Genomic DNA, 23279 nt, shown 5'->3' on the forward strand with positions numbered 1-23279 from the left:
ATATTTATACTTCTGTGAAACAAGAAGTCATAGCTGGACAATTTTATGTTCCTAGTCACCCTGGTGTACTAAAAATATTAATGGGAATATACTTTAAAATATTTTACTCATAAAAAAATTATAGGGGTGCCAATAATTGTGGCCAACGTGTTTTGGAGAAAAACATTTATTTCATAATGTGATCCCCCCCCCAGCCACAATTACACCAATATGATTGATTTCACCCACATTAATATGATGGATTGCCAACTGTTTGCATCAGACTGAATTGATATAAATACCAAATCATTATCAGTGGCTAAAATATGATACATTTATAATGAACAAAACCAACAAAGGACAAATAGATATGTGGTAAAACTCAAAACGTTTAAAGTGCGGAACACTGGATTCTTGTTCTTGATTTTTTTTATGTTGTTTGAAAGAAGTGTCTTATTCTCACCAAGTATTTATTTGATCAAAACAAAGTAAAAACTAATATTGTGCAAATATTATTACAATCTCAAAATAACTGTTTTCTATTTGAATATATTTAAAAATGTGATTTATTCCTGTAATGGCAAAGCTTAATTTTCAGCATCATTACTCCAGTCTTCAGTGTCACATGATCCTTCAGAAAGCATGATATGATGATTTGCTGCTCAAGAAACATTTATTATTGTCTTCAATGCTGAAAACAAAATTTTTGTGGGCTCTGTGATAAACGTTTTCAGGATTCTTTGATGAACAGAAAAAGAAAAAAAAAGTCTTTACTGTCATATTTCATCAGTTTAATGCATCTTTGCTGAATACAAGTGTTACTTTCAAAGAAAAACAGACAAACAGAAGTGTAAACTTGTAGGGTTTTTTTCTTTACAATAACTGTTTGAAATTTCTTACATGTGGTTTTGTTTTCCCCCACGGGTTGGTGAGGCCTCGTTGTTGGCCATTTAGGAATACATGATCGCTGCTGCAACCCTGTTGTTCTCATTGTTTTCATTTTTACAGTATAATATCTAAGACACTGATCTAATCTTTCTTTTCTGTAGCTGAGCTCTGGCAAGTATTAAACACTGACAGCTGTTTCAAAGTGAATTTCATTGGAAATAAACAACTTTTTTTTAACAATTTGCCTCAGCTTCTCTTTTTCCTCCATTCCACACGCCACTCGTTCCAGTCCAATAGTGTCCGGTCTGTCTGCCACTTCGCTTGATCCAGTTCTGACAGAGAGAGAAGCAGAACAGACGATTACGAATTTCAAAAGACATTTCCCATAACATTCTGTCTCTGAATGCAAATAAAACGTTTCTTTTTTGTTACAACCTGCATTACTCTTTACCTTTTAGAAATGTGTAGAAAATTTGATCAATCATCTTATGACTCTGCGACACTAACTCCCATGGGTCTGGAAAATAAAACCCAGTGTCAGAAAAGAGGCTATAATCAGCAAGCGCTATTCAGAAACAGATCACGATTGAACAAGCGCTCACCCTTAGTGTTTGCGAGCTGTTTGAGCGCACCACCCAGAGAGGAATCATTGTGCAGCACATTACGGAGACACAAGGCCTGACATGCTGCCATTATTTCATCATGCACAGACGCATCACTTCCCAGACAAACACAGACGGTAGCTGGCAAGAAAAACACATCCCATAAATCTGTCATTGCCTGAGAAACAGTTAAGCATAAATTGACTCATTTTAGACCATGTTATTATGTCTACCTCTACTTGTATAGCATAATTGGGGAGTTTTTTTGTACCATTTTTGATTCCAATGAGATACGGTTTGCTGTTGTTCTTCAACGCCAGCTGCAGTTCTCCTGGCCTTTAAGTCATAAAGACTAGTGTTTTCACAACAATAAAATATATATTCTTTTTAATTCAGTGAATGAATATAAAACTGGGTTTAAAAGCAGATGAACGCACTCTTGAACAATGTCTCCAAGCCTCACACCCATCTTGATGGGAACTGTCCTTCCAAGTGCTGCAAAAAGAGAGCATTTTGTTGATTAGATGTGTAATGATTGACCCAAATCATTTTAATCCTTAAAAGAACAAGAAAAGGTGATTAGGTTTTATGGCCATACACAGGAACACAGGCTCCCTTTGATTGGCCTCCACTGGACTGAGCACTTGACCATTCAGCAGGTACCGATGGAGGACTATGGACAAGCGAGCCTCGTTAAGGGTTTCCATTACAACCGAACGAACAGCTTTGTAATTGGCAAACAGGTGGAGAACAGTGAATAGGAAGAACAGCATGAATGTCAACCTGCATGAAAGAGCACAAATCAGTATAGTATCTGGCACACACTTAATTTACAGCGTGGCTTACATACCAGGGGTGTTACTCACAATGGGTTATCTGTTACAAGTGGGATGAGCGCCAGGCTGACTAGCAGTCCTGCCAGGTTCACCAGGGTTTCCTTATCAGGAAAGAAAGGCAGAGAAATGATACACTGATACATGACACCACTGACACATATAATGACATAAATTTCCCACACTAAGAGGGAAATTTGCTGGGAAAATCAAGAGAGAAATTAGCAAATAAATATTTAGCATATGAGAGAAATTGAGTAATAACCTGGCTCCCATCTTTAGCAGAGATATCAGCCATGTTGTTTCTGCGAGCTTGATGGACAGTTAATGCAGCTCTTGTTGCTCCACCAGCAACTCCTACAATGGACTGGAATGACAGGAATAGAAGAATAACCCTAGATATTCATTATCAAATGATGATTTAGGAACAGTCATGTTAACATTTAGAGCAGGATACTGTTAATATTTTACCTTAAATATACCAGCAATGCAGACGATTAGAATAAAAAAAGGAGGGAAATGAGGGGCTGCAATTTCCATGAACATTGCCACGTCATTAAGAATGTCAGCGAAGAGCCTGAAAAGGCATATTTATGATGTTGAAAACGTTTAAGAAAAGTATTACAATAAAACGGTTATTCAAACTAAAACTTTAAAAGTCCCTAGTATATTGTACCTCCATTTTTTGGCTTCAGAATCTAACTTGTTCCTGAAACACAGGGTAACAATTAAATACTATAAACCAAAACATATTTACAATCTGAAATGTCTGGCGAAATATTACCCTTTGAGCCAGGCAAAAAGTATTCTTCCCAGCATCCCTGTTCCATCTGAACAATGAGAGAGAAAATGGTCAGAAAAGTAAGCATTCGAGAAATAAACATCAGTACTTCATGCACATACCCCTAAGCAGCCACGTCATTGTAGCTGCTGCAACCGTTGCTTCTTGATTTCCAACCCCAACACCCCTCAGTGAAGCCTGAGTAGCGAGTGTACCAGACAGAGAGCTGGAAAATGCCTTGGAAAATAAAAGACAGTGCTATGATGCTAGTGTGTGTGAATATATTTTATATAAGATTACACATTTAAATGTTTTATTGTTTTGTTTTTTGTGAAAGTTTTTTAGTCATGCCTTCAAGTAGCTTGAATGTAACTCTACACCCTTGCATCATTTAGTATACGTGGATCTATGAATATGCTAATTGGCCCCGCCTCCACTCACTTATAACAGCTCAGAATACCTGATCCACTTGGTTAGTAAACGCTGCACAATGGCAATTGGAAATACTGGTTCCATTCAGCCATATATGTTTGAACCAGAAACTGATTCAGAAGTGGAAGAGTGAATTATACAGGCTCGTCTATATACTTCAATGTATCAGAATGGTAATGGGTTTTATGTATCGCTCTCTACAACGTCAAACACATAATGGTAATAGTCCTTTTGCTTGACTACGTTATCAAACCGCTAATAATGTGTTGCTATTTTACACAAACCATGTTCCCGTTTACCATCTCATAGTCAGACAGTTACCTTCTAAACATCAGCATCCTTACAAACACTTTGAACAACTCAGAACGTCAGTGGAGAAAGGAATATAGTTCATCATAACATCGTAATAAACATTATATAGGTATAGTATCCTCCGCTATATTGCTCAATGTATCCGATTTTTCATATCAACAGAAAAATAAGCCAGGATACCCTGGCTTCTCTTGAAACGTCAGTGCTCCGCAGCAGTTAATGATATGCAAAACCCGCCCCCCTCGTGAATCGTGACCGGATTGGTTACAAGGTAGTTTGTGACGTAAGAAACACCCACGATTTCAAACCGCGTCTTTTTTCACCGCAATTTTAAGGAGAAAATGCTCAGCAATAGTGTTGACTGATGACTTTGCACATGGTTTGTCTTAAAGCATCTTAAAAACACGATATAGACATATAAACAACATTAAATACTTCGTTATCACCACAGGGACTCTTTAAGGATTGATACTGAACAACGATGGTATGATTAGATGTTTGCCTAATGGGGAAAAAAAAATCCATGTGACATGTACCTGCACAGTGTCCCAGAGCTGATACTGTAAGTAATCCTCACTGACACTCTCAGGATATCCCTGTGGCAGGAAAACACTCTGGGAGAGGAGAGATCAGTTAGTGACGTCTCAGTTTTTTTCATAGGCTCTGAAAGACTTTAATGCTTTTCTGAACCAGTCACGCACTTTAAACACGCCAGAGATTGAATTTCCCGAAAGTCTGCCGTCCATTGCATCCTTCTGTCTCTTCATCCTCCTATCCTTCAACAGGTATTTCCAAGACTCCTGTGAGCCATAACGCTCTGTCGCAATCACTCCTTCACAGTCCTCCATCTCTGCCATCTGCACATCAGTTAGCACGAGTCTATTTAGAAACAATCGAGCTACTAAGTGAAATAAAAAAACAAGACTTTTACTTTGAATTTTCACACTCAGCTGTTACCACAGTCTCACACATTGCAGCTCATGCACATCATTTAACAAGTTATATGGTTGAATACAATGGTGCTTTCTATATGTTAGCACGCAGAGCAGTTTAAAATGCTAAGGACTAAAATTGCAATAACAAGAACTTCTTGCGATTCAGAATCGCGCACCTCACCATGTATCACTCTTCCGTGTTTAGATTGTATCACCACGTCACGAGCATGTCGCGGCTTCTGATTGGCTCGTGGAATCTCACATAGGCGTACATCAAATTTTATTTTATTTTGTTTGTAAATTAATGTATTGTTCTGTATAAATTTGTGCAGATGTAAATTGCATTTTTTTTCTCTCTCTCTTTCTTTTAATTAACTTAACAAGGAAAACAAGAGGGGGGAAATAAGTGTTTGTTTTCAAGCTGTCTGACCTCAGTGTCTGTCTCTTTGTTAATGTGTCAGCTCAACCCAGAACAGCCGACCTTCACACACACAGCAGAACAGAGCCAGTGTTAGTGTGTGTTTGATAGAGACCATTACAGAACAACAGGTCAGGCCAGCATTGACATAGACTTGCACTGAAAAATATTGAAGCATCAGAGAATCTGTTTTGGATATTTCTAATTAAGAGGCAATTTTACTATTTATTACTGCTACTTTTATTACAGTTCAAAACAATTTTTTAAAACAGTGGTTATCAACCAGGGGGGCGGTAATCAGTAAACCTCTGAGTGGACCCCAGGATGGCTTTAAAATAAGACGAAACAAGTATTAAAATATGCAAAAACAACAACAAAAAAGATTTTATTGTTTTAAATTCCTTCAACCAGGATTCCAGTGTCTTGACAATCCAGGATATGTGACTTGAAATGAAATGAAAATATTATTACATAAATATTATTACAATTTAACTAATTTCTATTTGAATATATTTTAAAATGTAATTTATTCTTGTGATGCAAAGCTGTATTTTCAGCATCATTACGCCAGTCTTCAGTGTCACATGATCCCTCAGAAATCATTTTAATATGCTGATTTGAAGCTCAAGAAACACTTTCTTACTAACAAAGTTGAAAAACAGTTGTAGAGGCCAAGCCCAAGCTTTAAGCCCCTGAGCTGTTATCCCGGGGGTGAAGTATTTGACGCACTTTTACCTTATTTGATGAATGAAAGTCCAAGTCGTATTTGCAGTTAAAACCATGGGTTCAGTTTATTTCCATCCATCGCCATTGGTTTCCAGACAAACTTCATTACACTTTGTACTGGTATAATATGGTGTGTGCGTAGGTGGATGTGGATGTGGATGTGGTCAAAAACTGTTTGTGCTTCCGGGTAACATCTAAGGAACCAAAGATTGATTCCTATAAGAGCGCTAATTGGCTCTTACAACAGTTATGTACAATTTTTGTTCAGGATTATTTGATGAAAAGAAAGTTTAAAAGAACATACACTCATTTATCTGAAATAGAAATCTTTTGTAACATTATTAATGTCTTTACAGTCACTTTTGATCAATTCAATGCATCCTTGCTGAATAAAAGTAGTCTATTAATTCTTTCATTTCTTTAAAACGAAAAAAAATTGTACTAACCCTAAACTTTTATACCGTATGCTGGATATTCAGCTTTGCCACCACAGGAATAAATGACATTTTAAAATATATTCAAATAGAAGACAGTTATTCTAAACATATTTCACAACATTACTGTTTTTGCTGTATTTTGGATCAAATAGCAGCATTGGTGAGCATAAGAGACTTCTTTTAAAAACATTAAAAAAAAAAAAAAACTTTTGAACGTTAGTGTACATGTTTCTAGATATGCCAAGCTCTAAAATGTTTTATCAGGTATAAATATTTGTACTCAAATCTTTAAAAGTGAGATGAGTATCTTCATATCATTTCTTCATATACATACATGGAATGAGTTGATGTATCAAGTGGTATGCATGCCTGGTCTTGAACATGGCATCTGAAATATGCAGACTTAAAATCTATTAAAAAAGTCCTGTCTATTAAAAAAAAAAAAACCATGCCTGATGTTTTTGCAAAAGGAAGAAGTTTAGAAACATTACCATCTGTCAAAGATTGATCATGAAACATGACGGGCTGTAAATCATTCAGGAGATATGATGCAGAATACATGGAACTCAGCTTACATGTCAGGAACTTGAATCTTGTCAGACTGTGTAAAAAGAAAGAGAAAGAAAAGGTGAGAGAGAATGAGTAACAGTGTGTCATGAAGTCAGAGCTTCTCTGTTACAAAGTCTGCAGGAGCTACTCATGATTCACAGGGGAAACAAGGTGTGGTAAACAGACTGATAAACGCAAGACTTTAAGAATGTGAGGGGAAGTAGTATTCCAAGCAGTGTGGGAGGAAACACTGAAGGAAAAAAAAAGGAGGTGTGGTGTTTCATTCTGTTGTACTAGGTTCAAAGCGTTTCTCTCACACTCTGCCTGCCTCCTCGGAGATCTAAACTGGAGCTAAAGAAGCTGTCCTAAATACTTATCACGTATAACTGACAATAAGAGGAAGTTTGGATGGGAAGTCATCTAGAATCAAGTTGACAACGACATGTGACAGTTTTGTCACAGGACACTTGAACTTCTACATCAGCTGAAAGAATAATTAGAAAAGCATTAGTCACAGACATATTTTTCAAAGCAAAGACACCAGAGTTGGTTATTAAATACCTTTGGATCTCTGGTCGACCTGAGGAATTTTAGACCCTTCTTCCCTCAAGATCAAGCCTGGGCGAGTCTGTAAGTACTGGGAGCTTTAGTTTCAGTAACTGTTTCAACTGGCATGCTTTTCATTTGCTGCTTTCTTCAAAGATGATCATTTTTCTGGATGCAGATTTTACATTGCTAAGATTCATGGCTATTCAGTCCATGCATTTGGTCATTCAGAGACTTTGAGAGAGTTAAAGAAATGGCTTGTCATACCATCAAAATATTAAACAACAGCGATTGCCAAATAACCCTTGTTAGGCTCGTAACCACAACTAGCCGTGAGATCCGTCATCACTATCTTACAGTACTAACACACAATGCCAGTTTCTGTCATACCATGACTATATCTGTCCATACCTGTTTTTCAAGCTCCAGGACAACAATAAGAGATCATAAAAACTTAAATGCTTTGAGAGGATTCTTCTAATAATATACATTTATTCTTCCTCTCACTCTGGTTATCTGACTTTTATAAATAGGTATTATTAATATATACATTTTAAATCATCCCTTATTAAAACTAAAAAGCAAAAAAACAGTGTCAAGAACCTGTTCATCTAGTTTTAAATCACTGCTTCTCATTAATTCCCACGTAAGCTTTTAAGCTTAGCCATCTGCACTACACTGTGTTTATATTATAGTATAAAGTAGTACACTACAAACTCATCAAAATATTACTTCCATGCTGACTTCCCTATGTTTATACTTTGTAATTTGTAACTCCAAACAGAGATGAGTGCGAACGAACTAACAGGAGTGAAGGTTGAAACTTTACTTGAACAGCCTGAGCCGAAGGCTGACCCGCACGGTGTCACCAGTCATGGTCTACACGGCATCTGTAAGGACACAGACCACCGGAAATTAGCCATATGCAGTATCATATGTGGCCTTTCCTGCTGTGGAATTGTGTCCCTCATGTACTCTGTCAAGGTAATAATACAGTATTATTGAAATGTCATTGATGTACCGTTGTATTACAGCACTAACATTGTAATAAGCATCACTAATCTCTATGCAAAATTGAACTTATAACTATATTTAGTAACCCACCCATGCAAGTCTGAGAGAAAGATTAGAAAATAAATAAATGATTCAAATGGCTTTCTTAAGTAATTTCTTAAGACAATCCTATTTCATTGGTAAGTGTCTGTAAAAAGACGCTTGGCTGAAATCTGTTGCCAACGGCATAGATACTGTTGGCAAAGAGGAGACAAAAACAAAAACCATGAAACTTGAGACCTGTAGTCAGTGATGAAATACAACCCAAGAATCTAAAAAATACCTGGAAATCTGACACCTTCTTTCTTCATTTTTTCAAGGCTCGAGAGACAAGAAAAAGACATCACGATTGTCAGGAAACACGGGAAAAGGTTGAGCGATACTCCAAAAAAGCTTGTAGATGGGGAATTGGGTCCATTGTGGCCTGGGTGGTTTTAATTGTCATCTTTCCATTACTGATTGTATTTCTGTCCTATATTGTAACCTTCATAGATTGACACCGCAGAAGCTCTTCTACAGATACATGAACTGTAAGAGTGCAGAAACAGTGTCTTATAGTTCACATTGGACTGTGCATCTAGACAGTCCAAAAAGTTTACCTGATAACAAGAAACTGGTCATTATTTAAATGTATTTGTGGGTTTTGGATGGTGCTCGCCATTAGTCTGGATCAAAAGTCCAAAACTTGTTACCTGGTATTTAAAACAGAATTCAACAACTCAACCGTTGCTAAACATTTTAAATATGTATGCTTTTAGTAGCAATTAAACCAATGCAATTTTTGAATGCAGTTCAAAAATGGTACAGAAACTTTCAGGAATTTGTTACATGCAGCAGATGGAGACACACACACACACACACACACACTATCCTGACCAACACTACTTTTACATTTCAACAAGCTGTTTTTTTATTTAGGGTCTTAATGAAAATTGGACATTAAACATTGAGACACTCACAGAGAGCATGGCAGTCAAATGTTTGAGATATTGCGGTTACAACTTTCTGTTCTTTTAAATAAGTAATTTCAATATGTTGTGCTTTTGATGTTTTGTACATTGCATGTCATACAGGATTTGTAATAAAATGTGTAACAGTCAAAATACACCTGTTCTATACAAAACAACTAGGGGAGCGGGGCACTAATATACAAAACACAGCTCAATTGTATTTTGTTAGAAATACAGAACCCAAATACACCTTTACATATCAAACAATTTTACACACAAACCATTCAACATGTTCAAACACCATTATAAGTCACTACATCAAAGAGGAACAAAAGTGTAAATTAAGTGAATGGACAACATTCAGAGTACCTGAGTAAAGGCATAGAATGCATTGAACCCTTTAAATCCTTAATGCGTCTATGAGAAGCAAAAAGCATAATTTAAAACTGAACAATGCAACTTTTGTCCTGCTGGTAACTCACTGTATTTAATGCTGCCGCTACAACTTTATAAAAGCCTTTGTGCTGTCTCCTTTATAACAAAACACACACAGGCCATACTGAGAGTGTATTAATAAGGCATTCAACTGAACCAATGCACCAATGAAACCAATGTTTAAATGTTTTAAATGTGGAAGATACGGAGAGAGGAATTGTTTATGAGTGATCTGGCAACTCTTACTTTAAAACACTTTTTGATACAGAGATGAGGCAAACAGGAATTATATATATATGTATGCCACAGATTAATGTAAACAAGTGCACTTTCTTTGAACATTTACAAAAAAACATCAAGCACAGTAACTCCTTGAAGGGTGTTTCTTGTTTATCAGACCAATTTACAAAATACCTAGCAAAATATATAAAGAATGTGATGTATTTGTAAGATCTTTACAGTACGCTAGTGATCAAAAACAGATTTTACAGCTTTGCGAATCCATTTGTGGCTTTAATGAATTTACAGTAAATTTCTACACGCAAAGCTCATTGTTTGGTACAGATCAAACAAGACCTCTGCTTCAGCCCGCTATCTGCTGAAGTGCCATCCAGGTGTCCAGCTCCTCAAGCTTAGAGCAAAGGAGTGACTCCAGTTCCTGCAAGGTGAGGCCATCCTCCACTTTGGAAGAGCCCCCGACACCTCGTCTGGTTCTAGAGATCCCAGAGTTCCCTCCTGCCTTCCTCTGGGCTCCACCCCCCGCCATTACACCCACCAGAGGCTTCTTGGGCTTCCTGGTAACACCCAGTTCGGGGAATTCGAAAAAGCGCTTCACCTTTTTTTGTCCCACGACAGCCTGAGAGCCATCTCGCCGGTTAAGAGGCACCTCAAATATGGTTTCCAAACGTCTGAAAGAGTTTGCAATAGTAGCTTCATTGACCAGATGTTAAAAGTGAAAGAATAAAATCTCAAAACGTAATTCAAGTCCTAATATGCTACATGAAATTATTTATTTTAGCCATTCGTATTTAAGGCTGTAGATGATTGACATTAAGTAAGTGGTTGTCAAAATGTGATATGAAATACAACTATGGAATAATAAAAAATAATGCACTAAACCGGGGATTCCCAAACCTGTTCGACAGCTGAATCTCTTTAATTTAAAATATTTACTTGAAGTAACCCCTGAGGTTTTTATTCAATTTAACAACACATGCACATGTTCTTGGTTATTTGATGTTGATTAAGGGTCAAATTACATGCAGCTAAATAATAAAAATATTGTAGGGGGGGGGGACTTTTTTATTTTATTTTATTGTTTCAATTTTAAGTTATGATTTAATAGCTTTTTTAAACAGCTTTTCATCAACACACAAATTCAGTGCAGTTCCTTCAGGGGTTCATATGAACCCCAGTTTGGGAAAACCTGCACTAGCCCATGTTCTCTGGCAGTACAAGAACACTTTGAGCTAAAAGGTACTAAAACGGGGCCAAAGAGTATAGAAGCCCAAGAGGCGAAACTCAATAGAACGCCCCATAGCAACAGTTGCCCCCATGACTTGACGGCGCGGCCGCCATTATGGACTGAAAACTGAAGGAAAACGCCGAAAAATAAAGGGAGTCAATGGCACTGAAAAACTTAAAATAACAAAAACTTAACATAGCTTAATTTTTTCTGGCCGTCATATCTAAATATGAAAACAATTTAAAATACATTAATGAGGATGACCGACGTTAAATGACGTTAAATGACAGAAAATATACGTATATGTGTTGGTTAGGAAAATAGTATTTTGGGACAAAATATTACTATAGAAGTACTATAAGACTACTATAGAAATACTATAGCGGCTCTAGGATATTATAGAGGTATTACAGAACATAACATACTTCTGTGATGTTCTGTATAGCCTCTCTATAATATTTTTAAGCTGCTATAGTAGTCTTATCGTACTTATGTAAAATGTCCCAAATTACTATAGTATTCCTATAAGATTACTATAATATTTTGTCCCAAAATACTATAAATATGAAAACAATAATAATAAAAAACATTATTTTGTCCCAAAATACTATAAGATTCCTTAGTACTTTTTAGTAAGGGTATCCCCACCGAATCGGCTTCATTAGCCTACCACTTACGGTTTGCAAAGATACAATTATAAAATTACTGCAAAACTTTAATCTATCAATATTTATGTTCTATTATGCATTTTCCTTGTTATATGACTAACAGAAATTCATGAAATAATATATGTTCGCTTGTCTATAGGCAGATACACAGTAATTAGATATAAGTAATAAGATATTTAATCAAATGTTGATTTTGAAATTAGTAAACATCACCATATATATGATTTGGAAATTTTTTTTTATAAATGAACATTTCTAAAGTTAATATTTTACACAGTGAACGTTTCAATGGCAAGAAAAAAAAAACTATGAATGTCCTATTACAGGCGGAAAGGTACAAAAAAGATGTGCAATCTAGCAGTGCACAGATGAACTATTAACACATACTAAAATGGATTTTGCCATTGACTGGCGCTAACGATTCCAGCAGCTTTCAGTCCATAATGGCGGATTCGCCTCCGCAGCGCCATCTACAGACTGTTACCCATAACACAACAGAGTTTCGCCTCTTGGGCTTCTATACTCTTTGACGGGGCTATTCTGTCAACCCTCCTGCGAGTACTAGAAATCCTGAAAATGAGTTGACAAATAAATAAATGATAATAAAAAAAAAAAAATCAATAAATACAACCAGTCTGATGGGTGTTTTTACATAAAAGTTTTAAGTTTTTACATAAAAATTATTTCAAAACATAATTTAGTTTTCATGGTTTTGAATTGGCCTCTCGCCATACACACTGTAATTGCATTGCTGTTCTAGTGTTATTAGCCGCTTTCCGACCGGAGGAACCTTTTCACAGTTCCTAGAACTATTGTCTAAAGCAGTGGTTCCCAATTCCAGTCCTCGTGACCCACTGCTCTGCACATTTTGTATGTCTCCCTTATTTAACACACCTGAACCAGATCATCAGCTCATTAGGAGAGACTCCATGAACTGAACTGAGTGTGTCAGATAAGAGAGACCTACAAAATGTGCAGAGCAGTGGGTCACGAGGACTGGAATTGGGAACCACTGCGCTAAAGTACCCGTATGTTCCTGTGGTGCGAACACGCCGACAAGGAACGACTTTAGTTCTAGGAACTCCATTTGGAGGAACTAATTTAGCTCCTACTTCAGAGTAGGGTCTAAACCAGCACTATAGGAACTACCCGTGACGTTAGTGTACGCTGATGATCGAACGCACGCAAAACACCAGCACCTGCCATTTTTAAAACAGTTATAGGTAAACACACAGATTATAGCCTATATATTTACTCCAGAAACTAGATACAAACATGGAAAACAGTGATAGATGGGCCTCTGAACCTTTATGCTGAAGAGAAAACCCAACGCAACTTTGAGGGGACCAAGTCAAACATGATTATGTATTTCTGCTCAGCTAGCAACACTGGACATCAACCACACGGCATAGGCTAATAACTTTTTTTTCATAAACTGTGTACTTTCTATAACAATTCTATCTAATAACATATTAAACAGTACTGTTAGACAGATCGCTAACTAATGAACACAGAGAATGCGAGCATTGTTTGCTCTGGCGTTCTCAGCGCCGTCAAAATAAAAGTCGCCGTGCTTGCGTCACTCCCTTACCCCTCCTGCCAGTTCCTATGGCCACTTGACCAGTGCGAACGCAAACAGCAAAACCGAGTTTGGGGGAGAGTAGTTCATAGAACTGTTTAGAAGTGGACAGTTCCTATAACTAAGTTCCTGTAACTACTTGGTTGGAAAGCGGCTAATGTTCTTAAGGTTGCAGTCAAAGAGGTCTGTGCAATCATTGATAAATACAGGCGGTATTTGGATGGTCTGATTTGATCAGATGTGGTGCCTGGCCAGAAAACTTTGAGAACCTACTAAGTCGATAAATGGGTTATTAAGCTCAACTACCTAGAAAATAAAACACATTTGGAAAATGTCTCACCCATCAGGAGGTTTGCTGAAGTTTTTGTTGGTATAGATTTCCTCCAAGCTAAAATCCTTCTTCTTTATTCTGTAAAACACAAAAAGAAATGCATCTTTGCTGTGATGAGGTAAATGTAAACACACGTTAGCTTCAGCTAGGAAGAAAGAGAACAGATAAATAAGTCCATGACCTTCTCTATGCATACACACCTGATGACCTTAGGAAGGCCCATAGGGGTGAGATTATTCTGGGGCTTTGGAATCTTTTTGCGGATACGAATAGAGGACACCTTTCCTCCTTGACCATCCTTTATGTCAATCTGTTCACACAGAAAGTGAAGAAAGGATTAAGAATAATGATACATTTTTAAACCACAAACCAAAGTTAAGAGAAAACTCACACCTTGATTTCAGAATCTGATAATGCTTTCTCCTCTGAGATGGCTGCAGAGAGTTTAAGGTCAAAGTTGGATCTCTCTTCTTCATGTATTGCCTCCTCACACTCCATCTGAAGCTCTCCATGGTCTCCCTCCAAAGAACTTTGAGGGAAGAAAAAGTTGGATTTTAACTACTGACATGCATTTTTTTAAAGGTCTTGCTTCTTAAGGGGAAAATGTCTGAGATCATCAATAACGGTGCTCCGATCACGATTTTTGGGGCCGATCACTAGAGTTGGGGTACTCAAACTCGGACTCAAGTCCAATTTTGAATTAACTCGGACTTGTCACGCACTCTGCTGAATTTGTACTCGGACTTGATGGACATTTTAGACTCTGAAAAATTTTCCGAGTCTAAATAGTAGTACATGTAGTACATGTATCTTAAGCGCATGAACACAGTGGCAAATCATAGGCGTTTTAGAGTCACCATGTGGAGAATTCGCTCAAAATGTATGTTCAGAATCAGCACAAGCTTTATCCTTTCACAAATCCCCTCACATACAACAAAGTCTAGACGCAATATAAATAAGAGATTCACTGTGCGGACAACTTCAGTGTTAAGACGAGAGTTTTAGGGAGAGTGCAGAACGCGGAAAGTAAGTGATGGCTTAAAGGGAGCGCTACTGACAATCTAATCAGTTTTGTTTTTCATGCTTCTAGAGGACCAGTGGTTACGTTAATAATTGACACTGTAAATTATCAACTCAAGAGTGATAACTGCATTTAAATGAGGAAGTGAATCTGCAACATGAGAACGTGGTAACCATAGCAACATTTTGCCGTCTAATAATGTTATGATTTTTGTTACATTTACACTTTAGTCGTGAGTTTACATACACCTTACAGAATCTCCAAAATGTTATTTTTATTTATTTTTTAATAAGAAGGATCATAAAAATATTGTTTCTATTTAGTAGTACTTTTTCACATAACAGATGTTTAATAGCCTAGTTCACAAGACAAAATACAAACACAAAATACAAGACACATTACATAAGCTTGATTGTAATATTGTGTGTCATTACCTGAATGATCCACTACTGTTTTTTGTTGTTTTGTTTTTTGTAATGGTTGTTCATGAGAAAAAAAATCTCCAGCTCCTGCACATTCTTTGCTTTTCCAACATCTTCTGCATATTTGACTCCTTACTAGCAGTGACTATGATTGTGAGATCCATCTTGTCACACTGGTGACAACAGAGGAACTCATACACAACTATTACAAACATTTAGTGATGCTCAAGAAGGAAGCATCCGTTAAGAGCCAGGGGGTGTCAACTTTTGAACTGGATCATTGGTGTAAATTGTTCTTATTTTGTTTAAAAATTCATTAATTAATTTAGTCCTGCCCTTCAGAGGCTAAATAAGATATTAGCATGTAAAACAAAATAAGAAAAATGTAAACATCAGCATTATCTTGCTCAAAAGTTTACCCCTGGCTCTTAATGCATTGTGTTGCGTTGAGCATTACCTTGCAGATTCTGACTGAAGATGTACAATAGCTAAACGTATGACTGTAACTATACATAGCAATGATTTTGTAAGGTTTAAAATATTAATTTAAGAGCTCAGTGTTGAGACCTTTCGCCGGAATTTGATTGACAGGCCTACACAATAAAGCACCACAAAACAGTATTTATTGTTTGAATTTCATTAAAAAAAAATAATAATTTGAAAGCTGAGACTTTATTTCATACCAAAAGTAGCCTGCTCTGTCTTGTCTGTTGGCACACTGTCAGTGTCCTCTTTGCTCCGCAATATATTTTTCACTGTGTGAGAACATGTGGAGTGAGAATGGAATGGCTTGTCGGACGAAGCAACAGTAACTAAGAAGGGCGGGTCTTTGTGAAAGGTCAATTTCAATTTCAATTTCTTTGTGGACTCGGCCGGACTTGGACTCAAGTACGACTCGGCCCTCTTTGGACTCGGACTCGATTGTTAAGGTTGTTGTGACTCGCCTCGGACTCGACAAAGGTGGACTCGGACCCAACGCTACCGATCACTGGAAGCAGTATCGGCCGATGCCAATCACTGATCATGGGGTCTTATTTGAAGCCTTCTTTTTACCATGAAGCATTATTTATAGAACACGAATACATTACTACATTCAGCAAAGATGCATAAAGTTGATCAAAAGTGACAGTAAATACTTTTATAATGTTAAAAGTATAATGTTTTGTACTTCAATTGTTTTAACCTTTTAAATTTTTTATTTATCAAAGAATTTAGGGGGGAAAAATGAACTGTTTCCACAAAAATATTAAGCATCACATCTGTTTTCAACACAATAAGAAATGTTTCTTGAGCAGCAAATCAGCATATTATAATGATTTCTGAAGAATGATGCAGAAAATTCAGCTTTACATCAGAGCAATAAGTTACATTTTATAATATATTAAAATAGAAAACAGTCATTTTAAATTGTAATAATATTTCACAGTAGTACTATTCTTACTGTATTTTTTATTAAATAAATGCAGCCTTGGTGAACATGAAAGACCTCTTTCAAAAACAAAAAAAAACATTGACTTCAAACTTTTGAACGGTATTGTAAATATTTTTAAAAGAGAGGCTTACACACAAAAATAGGCTTTTGAGGAAAAAGAGCCTTCAATGTTTAATGCCAGATTGATGTATAACCCAGGGATTTGTAAATTAGTAATATTTATTGTCATTTCATTAGTTATGTTTTATTCACCAATTTATTATAATATCTAAATATGCAATATTCAGTTTTTTTATTTACAATTATTTACATTTCCTGACTTTTTAATTTGTTGGACGCTGCTAATATACGTTTTTCTGGTGTATTCCGACTGAATAGCTGCTACTGTTAATGTCGATTGGTCAAGAGTTATTTAATCGCCATGTAATCAGCATTACTATTACTTTACCCACGGCAGACAGAGATTGAGATGGCACCACTGCAAGCATGTCATAAATGCCATACCTCTCACGGCAGGCACGTGTCTTTTTGCGACGTCAGCATGAGATCGGTTTAAGAGATCGACAAATTGAGAGATCACTGATTAAGTCATAAGAAGCAATTATCGGCCAATAGCACTCTGAGTGTGATCGGAGCACCACTAATCATCAACATGCTACATTATATAATAATGTACATGCAGCATAATGGGTAAAAAAAAAGCGAGTATACTCGGATAGGGTGGATGGGAATCTGATAAATTACCTGCAGAGTGATGACACAGAGGCAGAAGGTGTCTCAGGGCTGGGAGTGACAACAGAGGAGAGGCCGGTTAAAGCATGACAGGAAGTGTGGGTGGTAAAGGGGGAACTGAAGGAGGACGATGATGATGATGATGATGATGATGCAACAAAACTTGAGGCAGCTGAAATGCTGCCAGTGCTGACATCACTAGCATGACTACGCCCTTGGCTTGAGCTTTTACACAAGAAAGCTAAAGGACTGGACAAAAAACATGAGGCAAGGGCTGTGAGAGAGGTGGAAGGGGAATAAGGGGAAGAGGGGCACAAAGGGCCACCCCGACTAGCAGGGTACACCTCTTTACGAAGACACAAGGGGGCAATTTCTCGCTCAATCTCCACACTGCAGACAGTGTGTCGGCGAGTGCGCTTGGACGGAGAGTGATAGTGGATGGGAAGTTGAGTGGGTGAGCTCTTTCTGCTGGGTGAGGTAGTGCTGTTGTCATGCGTGTGGGACCGGGGTAAATGACAGTCACTGGACACTAGGGACGGGATTTCAGGGCAGGAGTAGCTGCGCAGGAGGCGGTTGGAGCCGCTACCTGACAACGACACTACTGGGACGGCTTCTGCTTCCTCCTTGCCTCCTTTTCTTTTTGGCCGGTTTACATTCTTCATGGGTCTGCTTAGTTTTCTTTCTAAATGCACTGGATCTGTTGAATCCGGTGACAAACGTTCCTTTATTTCTTCTCTTGATGCAAGACCAGAAAGAGATGTCGCCTGCTCCTCAGACACAGTAATAGACTGTTGGCGGTGCACTACTGTTATTTTTGAAGGTTTACTTGGTCCTGCTGGATCAACCACTGAAGTCACCCTGTAGTCCTCAAACTTATGCTTGGGTGGACGAAGGTTTCTCTTCTGCAAAGCATTACCTGAACCTTTAAGATGCCGTCTTGTTTTTCGAGCTTCAATGGTCTGCTCTGGCTCTCTGCTCTGCGTAGGGTGCTGAAATCCTGGAGATTCTGATTGACCATTCATGATATTTATATCGTTGCTGTGCACACTCTTGTTAATTGAGACATTTTGTGTGCAGTTTTGAGAGGATGTTGCATCAGTGGCATCACCTTCATTGCTAGGGGTCAGTGACATCCTATGTTTTACATTTTTTCTCAACCGACTTCTCATCGTCTTGTCCTGTCCCATTTCTTCTGAGGTCTCCACAGAATTTGTCATCTCAACATCTGCTGTATTACTACTACAGATGGGTACATCTGAGTCTAGGTGCGAGTGCGTCATAGAAACCCCTTTCTTCTTTTTCCTAACCTGAATAAAGGTTTCATCCTCCTGGTTTATTTCCAGAGTGATGCCATTGTCTTTGAACTTTTTATTCCTCACACGTCTTTCCTCTTTAGCGTTCGGCATGTCACATTTGCTCCTTGCCTGCAAGTCTTTCCTTGTCCGAGGAGTTTCTCTGCTTCTCTTTGCCCTCACTTCCCCGACAGTAGTGCTCATTGGAGGGTCTGATACTTTAACTGAGCGGTGTGTCCACTCCATAACGTTTCCAGATTGTGATTCCTTTATCCCCACATCCAAAGGCTTTGATCCTGTCACAAAAGTGGCCAATTCACTGGAGGTGGACTCAGCCGTCCATGACAGATGTATCTTTCTAGGGCTTTTCCTGGTGGCCACCCGTGTATAGGATTCTTTGTTGCCAAACGAACCACCTGTGCTTGTGTCTTTATCTATCAAGTCAAAATTAGAGGAAGTGCTAAAAAAGGATGCTCCAGGATCAGGCTTGTTTAAGCAAGTTTTGTTTGTGCTGCTGTTTGACTCTGGAATCAACAAGTTTGATCCCTCTTCTAAAAAGCAGGACTTACGACTACGTCCACAGGCTGTGTCAGTGCTAGGGGTCTGACTCTCACCTGACAGCCGACGCAGAACAACAACGGCATCCGCTTGAACATTTGCTTGACTAGACACATGCATGGCACTTACAGAATTCAAAGGTTTGTCTGTGGACAGATGTGGTCTAGTCCTGAAGAAAGGACTGCATGCTTTACAAGGACTGGCACCTTGAGTCACATCCTGAAGGACGGCTTGTTGTGACTGGCTTGAAGGACAGTCTATCTGATTTTCTTCATTTGGTGCATCCTCGTTGTGCATCTGAATATGATCCAATACTGGTTTGTGGTTGTTACTTGTTGAAATTGTACAAAAACTCAGTCTCTGTGCAACTCTGTGGCGTTTTGGAGCAGTGTGGCACTGCAGTTTTTCAGAATAAGGCCTTTTTGGAAACAATCCATTTCTACATTTATCATCATCTGTCTCGCCCTCCTCTGTCCGTGTTGAATTTTCAACATTTGACTCAGTTATTAATGGTTCATGCTGTTCAGGATGTACAATTGAGGACAGAGAGTCACTGGGCTTAAAAAGCCGAACAGGGCTCATGACGATCTCAGTGAAGCTAGCCATCTTGGATCTGAATGACTGTAGAAGCGGACCTATCTCCCATCGTTTAATTGGTGAAGGGCTCTCTGGGGTATCCCTCTCCATTGGCTTCCGGTCATGGCTTTGCTCCTTTGCAGGGCAGCCATCTTCTAACTGTGAGATCACACAGGGTGATACCGGTTTGTGGCTTTCATCTCTAAAATAAAGAGACAAAAGACATATTTAAAACATGTTTGCTGGCTAAAGGTTACAGATCCGTATTGGCCTTCTGACCCAGTAACACTCACTCTGAATATTGCTCCTCCATCTCGGCTTCAACTCTGGTGCTTGTCTAAAAACAAGAAAAAAAATGAAAGTAGGTTAAGATAAAAAAAATAAGATAAAAATTAATTATAAAACACACTGTAAAGCTACTGTCTTACAGTAACTGTTCAATCACATGACATGCAGAGCGTCACTGGAGCGGAGTTGCTGCTATAGGAAGTGTAGTTATTCACCAAGAATTTAACTATTAAACATTTTTCTTCAAATAAAGTTGGGGGGGAAAACAAAAGCATACATCTCTGAGCTCATGGTTGATCAGTATGGAGAAAATGAACAGGAGTTTTACTTCCATCACCACCAGACACAATATGAACAAAAACAATAGTAAATAGCATCTGACAATTAACTGACTTTAATTAAATGTGAATATAGATTACTAATCTTACATTGCTCATATCTGGGTTTACTTTTTACTCTTGCGTAATTTTAAACTAATTTAGTTGTTACAGGTTCTTAGACATAGACAACATAAATGACAAGCAGAGAACCATGTAGAGAACAAGCATAACTTAAGTCATGCGATTCACAGAACCAGTGCGTCGACAGTGGCAGAACTAAATGACTCATTAGTGCAAAACCTAAAAAAATGACCCTTTTGGCTTCACACCTCACTGTCTACACTTTGTTTTGTTCTTTCTCTGAATATCTTACAAAGGTGTGCCACTGTCAGTTCCATTGTGCCAGTCTTCCCTCCTTGACACCATAGTGACTCTTACAACAGTAACATATCGAAATGATCAAAATATCGCAAATGTATATAACACGATTATGCATATCCCAACAGCTTGCAATAACTGGGGTCATGAACAAAAGACAAAGAGAAAAATCACTCACTGCTCTTGGCTGAATAACTTTTGTAGCTTTAATAAGAATCAGTAGCCTATATATTTAACTCATACAGTGAAAACTAAGCAGTGTTTTATTTTTACATTTGATTATTCAGTTTCTCTTGTTAAATAAACCTAATGTAGGATAACCTGAAACCCTAAACCCCACTGATGTTAAAATAACACTTCTTATGCTACTGTAAAACACTGCAGCAAAAACAATGTGAAACACGTATGTAGGTTATATAATTTTGAATATATTTTAAAGATAATTTTAGCTTATTTTATACACTTTAAGCATTATCGTATCGCATATCGAATATCCCATTATTTAATGAGTCATCGCATATCGCACTTTTCTTCAACATCGTGCAGCCCTAATGAGTATGATGAGTAATGCCTCGGATGGTTTTGTAAACTGTATGCTGTGAGCAACCTATTCTCCTTTGCATCTCTATTACTTGTATCCGCTTGTGTGAATTCATTAAGTTGTGACTTATGTCTGGAAGTCGTCAGGAAGAAGCAATCCGCTAATAACATTGCAATGAAAAAGGAGAAATGTGAAAGTTGAGGGATGACAAACATGACTTTACCATGCTGTTTTCGTCTCTCAAGTGTTGAGGTTGTGATGACTGAGCCTCATCTTTGAGTCTCTTTCCTGGTCCCGTAGTGCAATCCACTTTTTCTGTTTGCCAACCTTATTCCCAAATCATCACAACTGTGGAACAGCATGTCACTGGTTGGTTAGCTAGGTTCACTCCTATTTTAGTTTAGGGTGAGTAAATGATGACTAACTTTTGAACTATTCCTTTAAGTCCACACTGTGTGTGGTGTACACATGTATCTTTCATTTTAATCAGTAAAGCTTAAAATAAAAACAAAGGACAAGTCACAATAAGATCAAAACCTTTTTTAAAAGCTATATATATATTTTTTTAAAGAAGAAGAAGAAGAAAAAAACAGCTTGTTGCCAGGGTCACATTTCTCATTTTCATCACAGTAATGTGTAAAAGAACAAATCACCTCACACCAAACAAACACAACAAGCGCGTAACAATACAATAAAAAGAAGAGCTATTGGCATCCACTTAAAAAAATAAAGATATAATGAAGATAAAAGCAGAAACTCCTCAGTTAGTCATCATCACACACTGATGATGTGTACGGTAACAATACAATATTGTCTGTATTTGATTAAACATTTCTGCTGTCAGGTAAACGTGTTTACTAATGCTTGCGCGACATTTTTCTAAAAAAAATAATACAGGGAGCTTATTAGGGGTCCCCAATATTTTGTTCGGAGACCAAAGTTAGTAACGTTATGCATTTAGAAATATTATTTTACACAATTATAACATTGTCTCATTATATAATATGCTGTGCGGCTAAACGACTCGACATTTAGCACTATTGTACCGAGAAAATATCAAATAACAGCAGTTTCATATCGGAGGCATATTCACTGTCTTCAACAGAATAATATACAATAACCGCAGTCAAACAGATTCCCACATAGAAATCTCAAAACACAAAAGATTAAACTAACGTTGTATTAACTCCTCATTGGTCATGAGTTATGTTGCTCAGCAGCGGCTTTATTAGAAATATTAGTTTTCAGACACTGGTGTGGTTTTTGTATATGTCGTCGACGTATATTGCGGCTAACTGGGCTATGCTGCTATCTACGCATAAACCAGTCAAATACAGTGCATTAAAAGAGTATTTTACCAGCTCGTACTCTAAAAACAGATGTTAATTATGTAAATAAACTGCACACTAACCTAAAATCGTTTGAGGACAAACGTGCTGTGATAACATCTCCTTTAGGCGTTGTTTCTAAAACACCGATGTATGTGTGACATTTCCACGCCGGACGGCGCCCGAGTTTCACCACTGCGCTTCACGGTTCAGACCTATCATTCGACGCGAGCGCGTTCCCGGTCAGTCGATGAGCCAATCACAATCTTGCGTAGTAAAACATGTCCCGCCCCTCGGGAAGACTCTAAAATTGTGGCCAATTAAAAATGTGTAGCGTCAACGTACTGGCCAATTAGGTTTCAGGAGGGAGAAATGCAACCAATAGCGATGCCATAAGCAGTCGTCTTTGTCCCAATGTAAACTTAAAAGCTCTCGTTGGTTTATTTAGAGTACCGCAGTTTGTATATTGAAT

General features: G+C 37.8%; 2 protein-coding genes and 1 long non-coding RNA gene across 9 annotated transcripts; 1 reads left to right on the forward strand and 2 right to left on the reverse strand.

Moving 5' to 3' along the window:
* Nucleotides 1-748: 748 nt before the first annotated feature.
* Nucleotides 749-5007, reverse strand: rusf1 (RUS family member 1). Of its 5 annotated transcripts, none has more exons than XM_084408520.1 (15): nt 4944-5007; nt 4529-4684; nt 4364-4441; nt 3206-3320; nt 3087-3132; nt 2979-3011; nt 2774-2879; nt 2568-2669; nt 2336-2406; nt 2068-2252; nt 1907-1964; nt 1741-1805; nt 1470-1610; nt 1319-1384; nt 749-1199 (listed from the first exon to the last, which is right to left on the reverse strand). In XM_084408520.1, exons 1-15 carry the CDS (start codon nt 4944-4946, stop codon nt 1114-1116), a joined length of 1311 nt encoding a protein of 436 aa, XP_084264646.1. In that variant the 5' UTR covers nt 4947-5007; the 3' UTR covers nt 749-1113. The 5 variants fall into 5 exon arrangements, with proteins under 5 accessions (XP_084264646.1, XP_084264647.1, XP_084264649.1 ...); XM_084408521.1 differs by having other exon boundaries at nt 4939-4990; XM_084408523.1 differs by having other exon boundaries at nt 4529-4706; nt 4944-4980.
* Nucleotides 5008-7158: 2151 nt separating this feature from the next.
* Nucleotides 7159-9394, forward strand: LOC311290219. Its single transcript, XR_014627344.1, has 3 exons — nt 7159-7522; nt 8223-8422; nt 8812-9394. It is a non-coding gene; the product is annotated as an uncharacterized lncRNA (long non-coding RNA).
* Nucleotides 9377-23102, reverse strand: prr14 (proline rich 14). Of its 3 annotated transcripts, XM_084408486.1 has the most exons (9): nt 22891-22994; nt 21703-21827; nt 20381-20429; nt 20246-20289; nt 17539-20154; nt 14313-14448; nt 14120-14229; nt 13929-13997; nt 9377-10784 (listed from the first exon to the last, which is right to left on the reverse strand). In XM_084408486.1, exons 4-9 carry the CDS (start codon nt 20263-20265, stop codon nt 10460-10462), a joined length of 3276 nt encoding a protein of 1091 aa, XP_084264612.1. In that variant the 5' UTR covers nt 20266-20289; nt 20381-20429; nt 21703-21827; nt 22891-22994; the 3' UTR covers nt 9377-10459. The 3 variants fall into 3 exon arrangements, with proteins under 3 accessions (XP_084264612.1, XP_084264613.1, XP_084264614.1); XM_084408487.1 differs by lacking the exon at nt 20381-20429 and having other exon boundaries at nt 22891-23042; XM_084408488.1 differs by lacking the exons at nt 20381-20429; nt 21703-21827 and having other exon boundaries at nt 22891-23102.
* Nucleotides 23103-23279: the final 177 nt, after the last annotated feature.

The sequence above is a fragment of the Rutilus rutilus genome (genome assembly GCF_951802725.1).
Source record: "Rutilus rutilus genome assembly, chromosome: 1".
In the NCBI taxonomy this organism is placed as follows: domain Eukaryota; kingdom Metazoa; phylum Chordata; class Actinopteri; order Cypriniformes; family Leuciscidae; genus Rutilus; species Rutilus rutilus.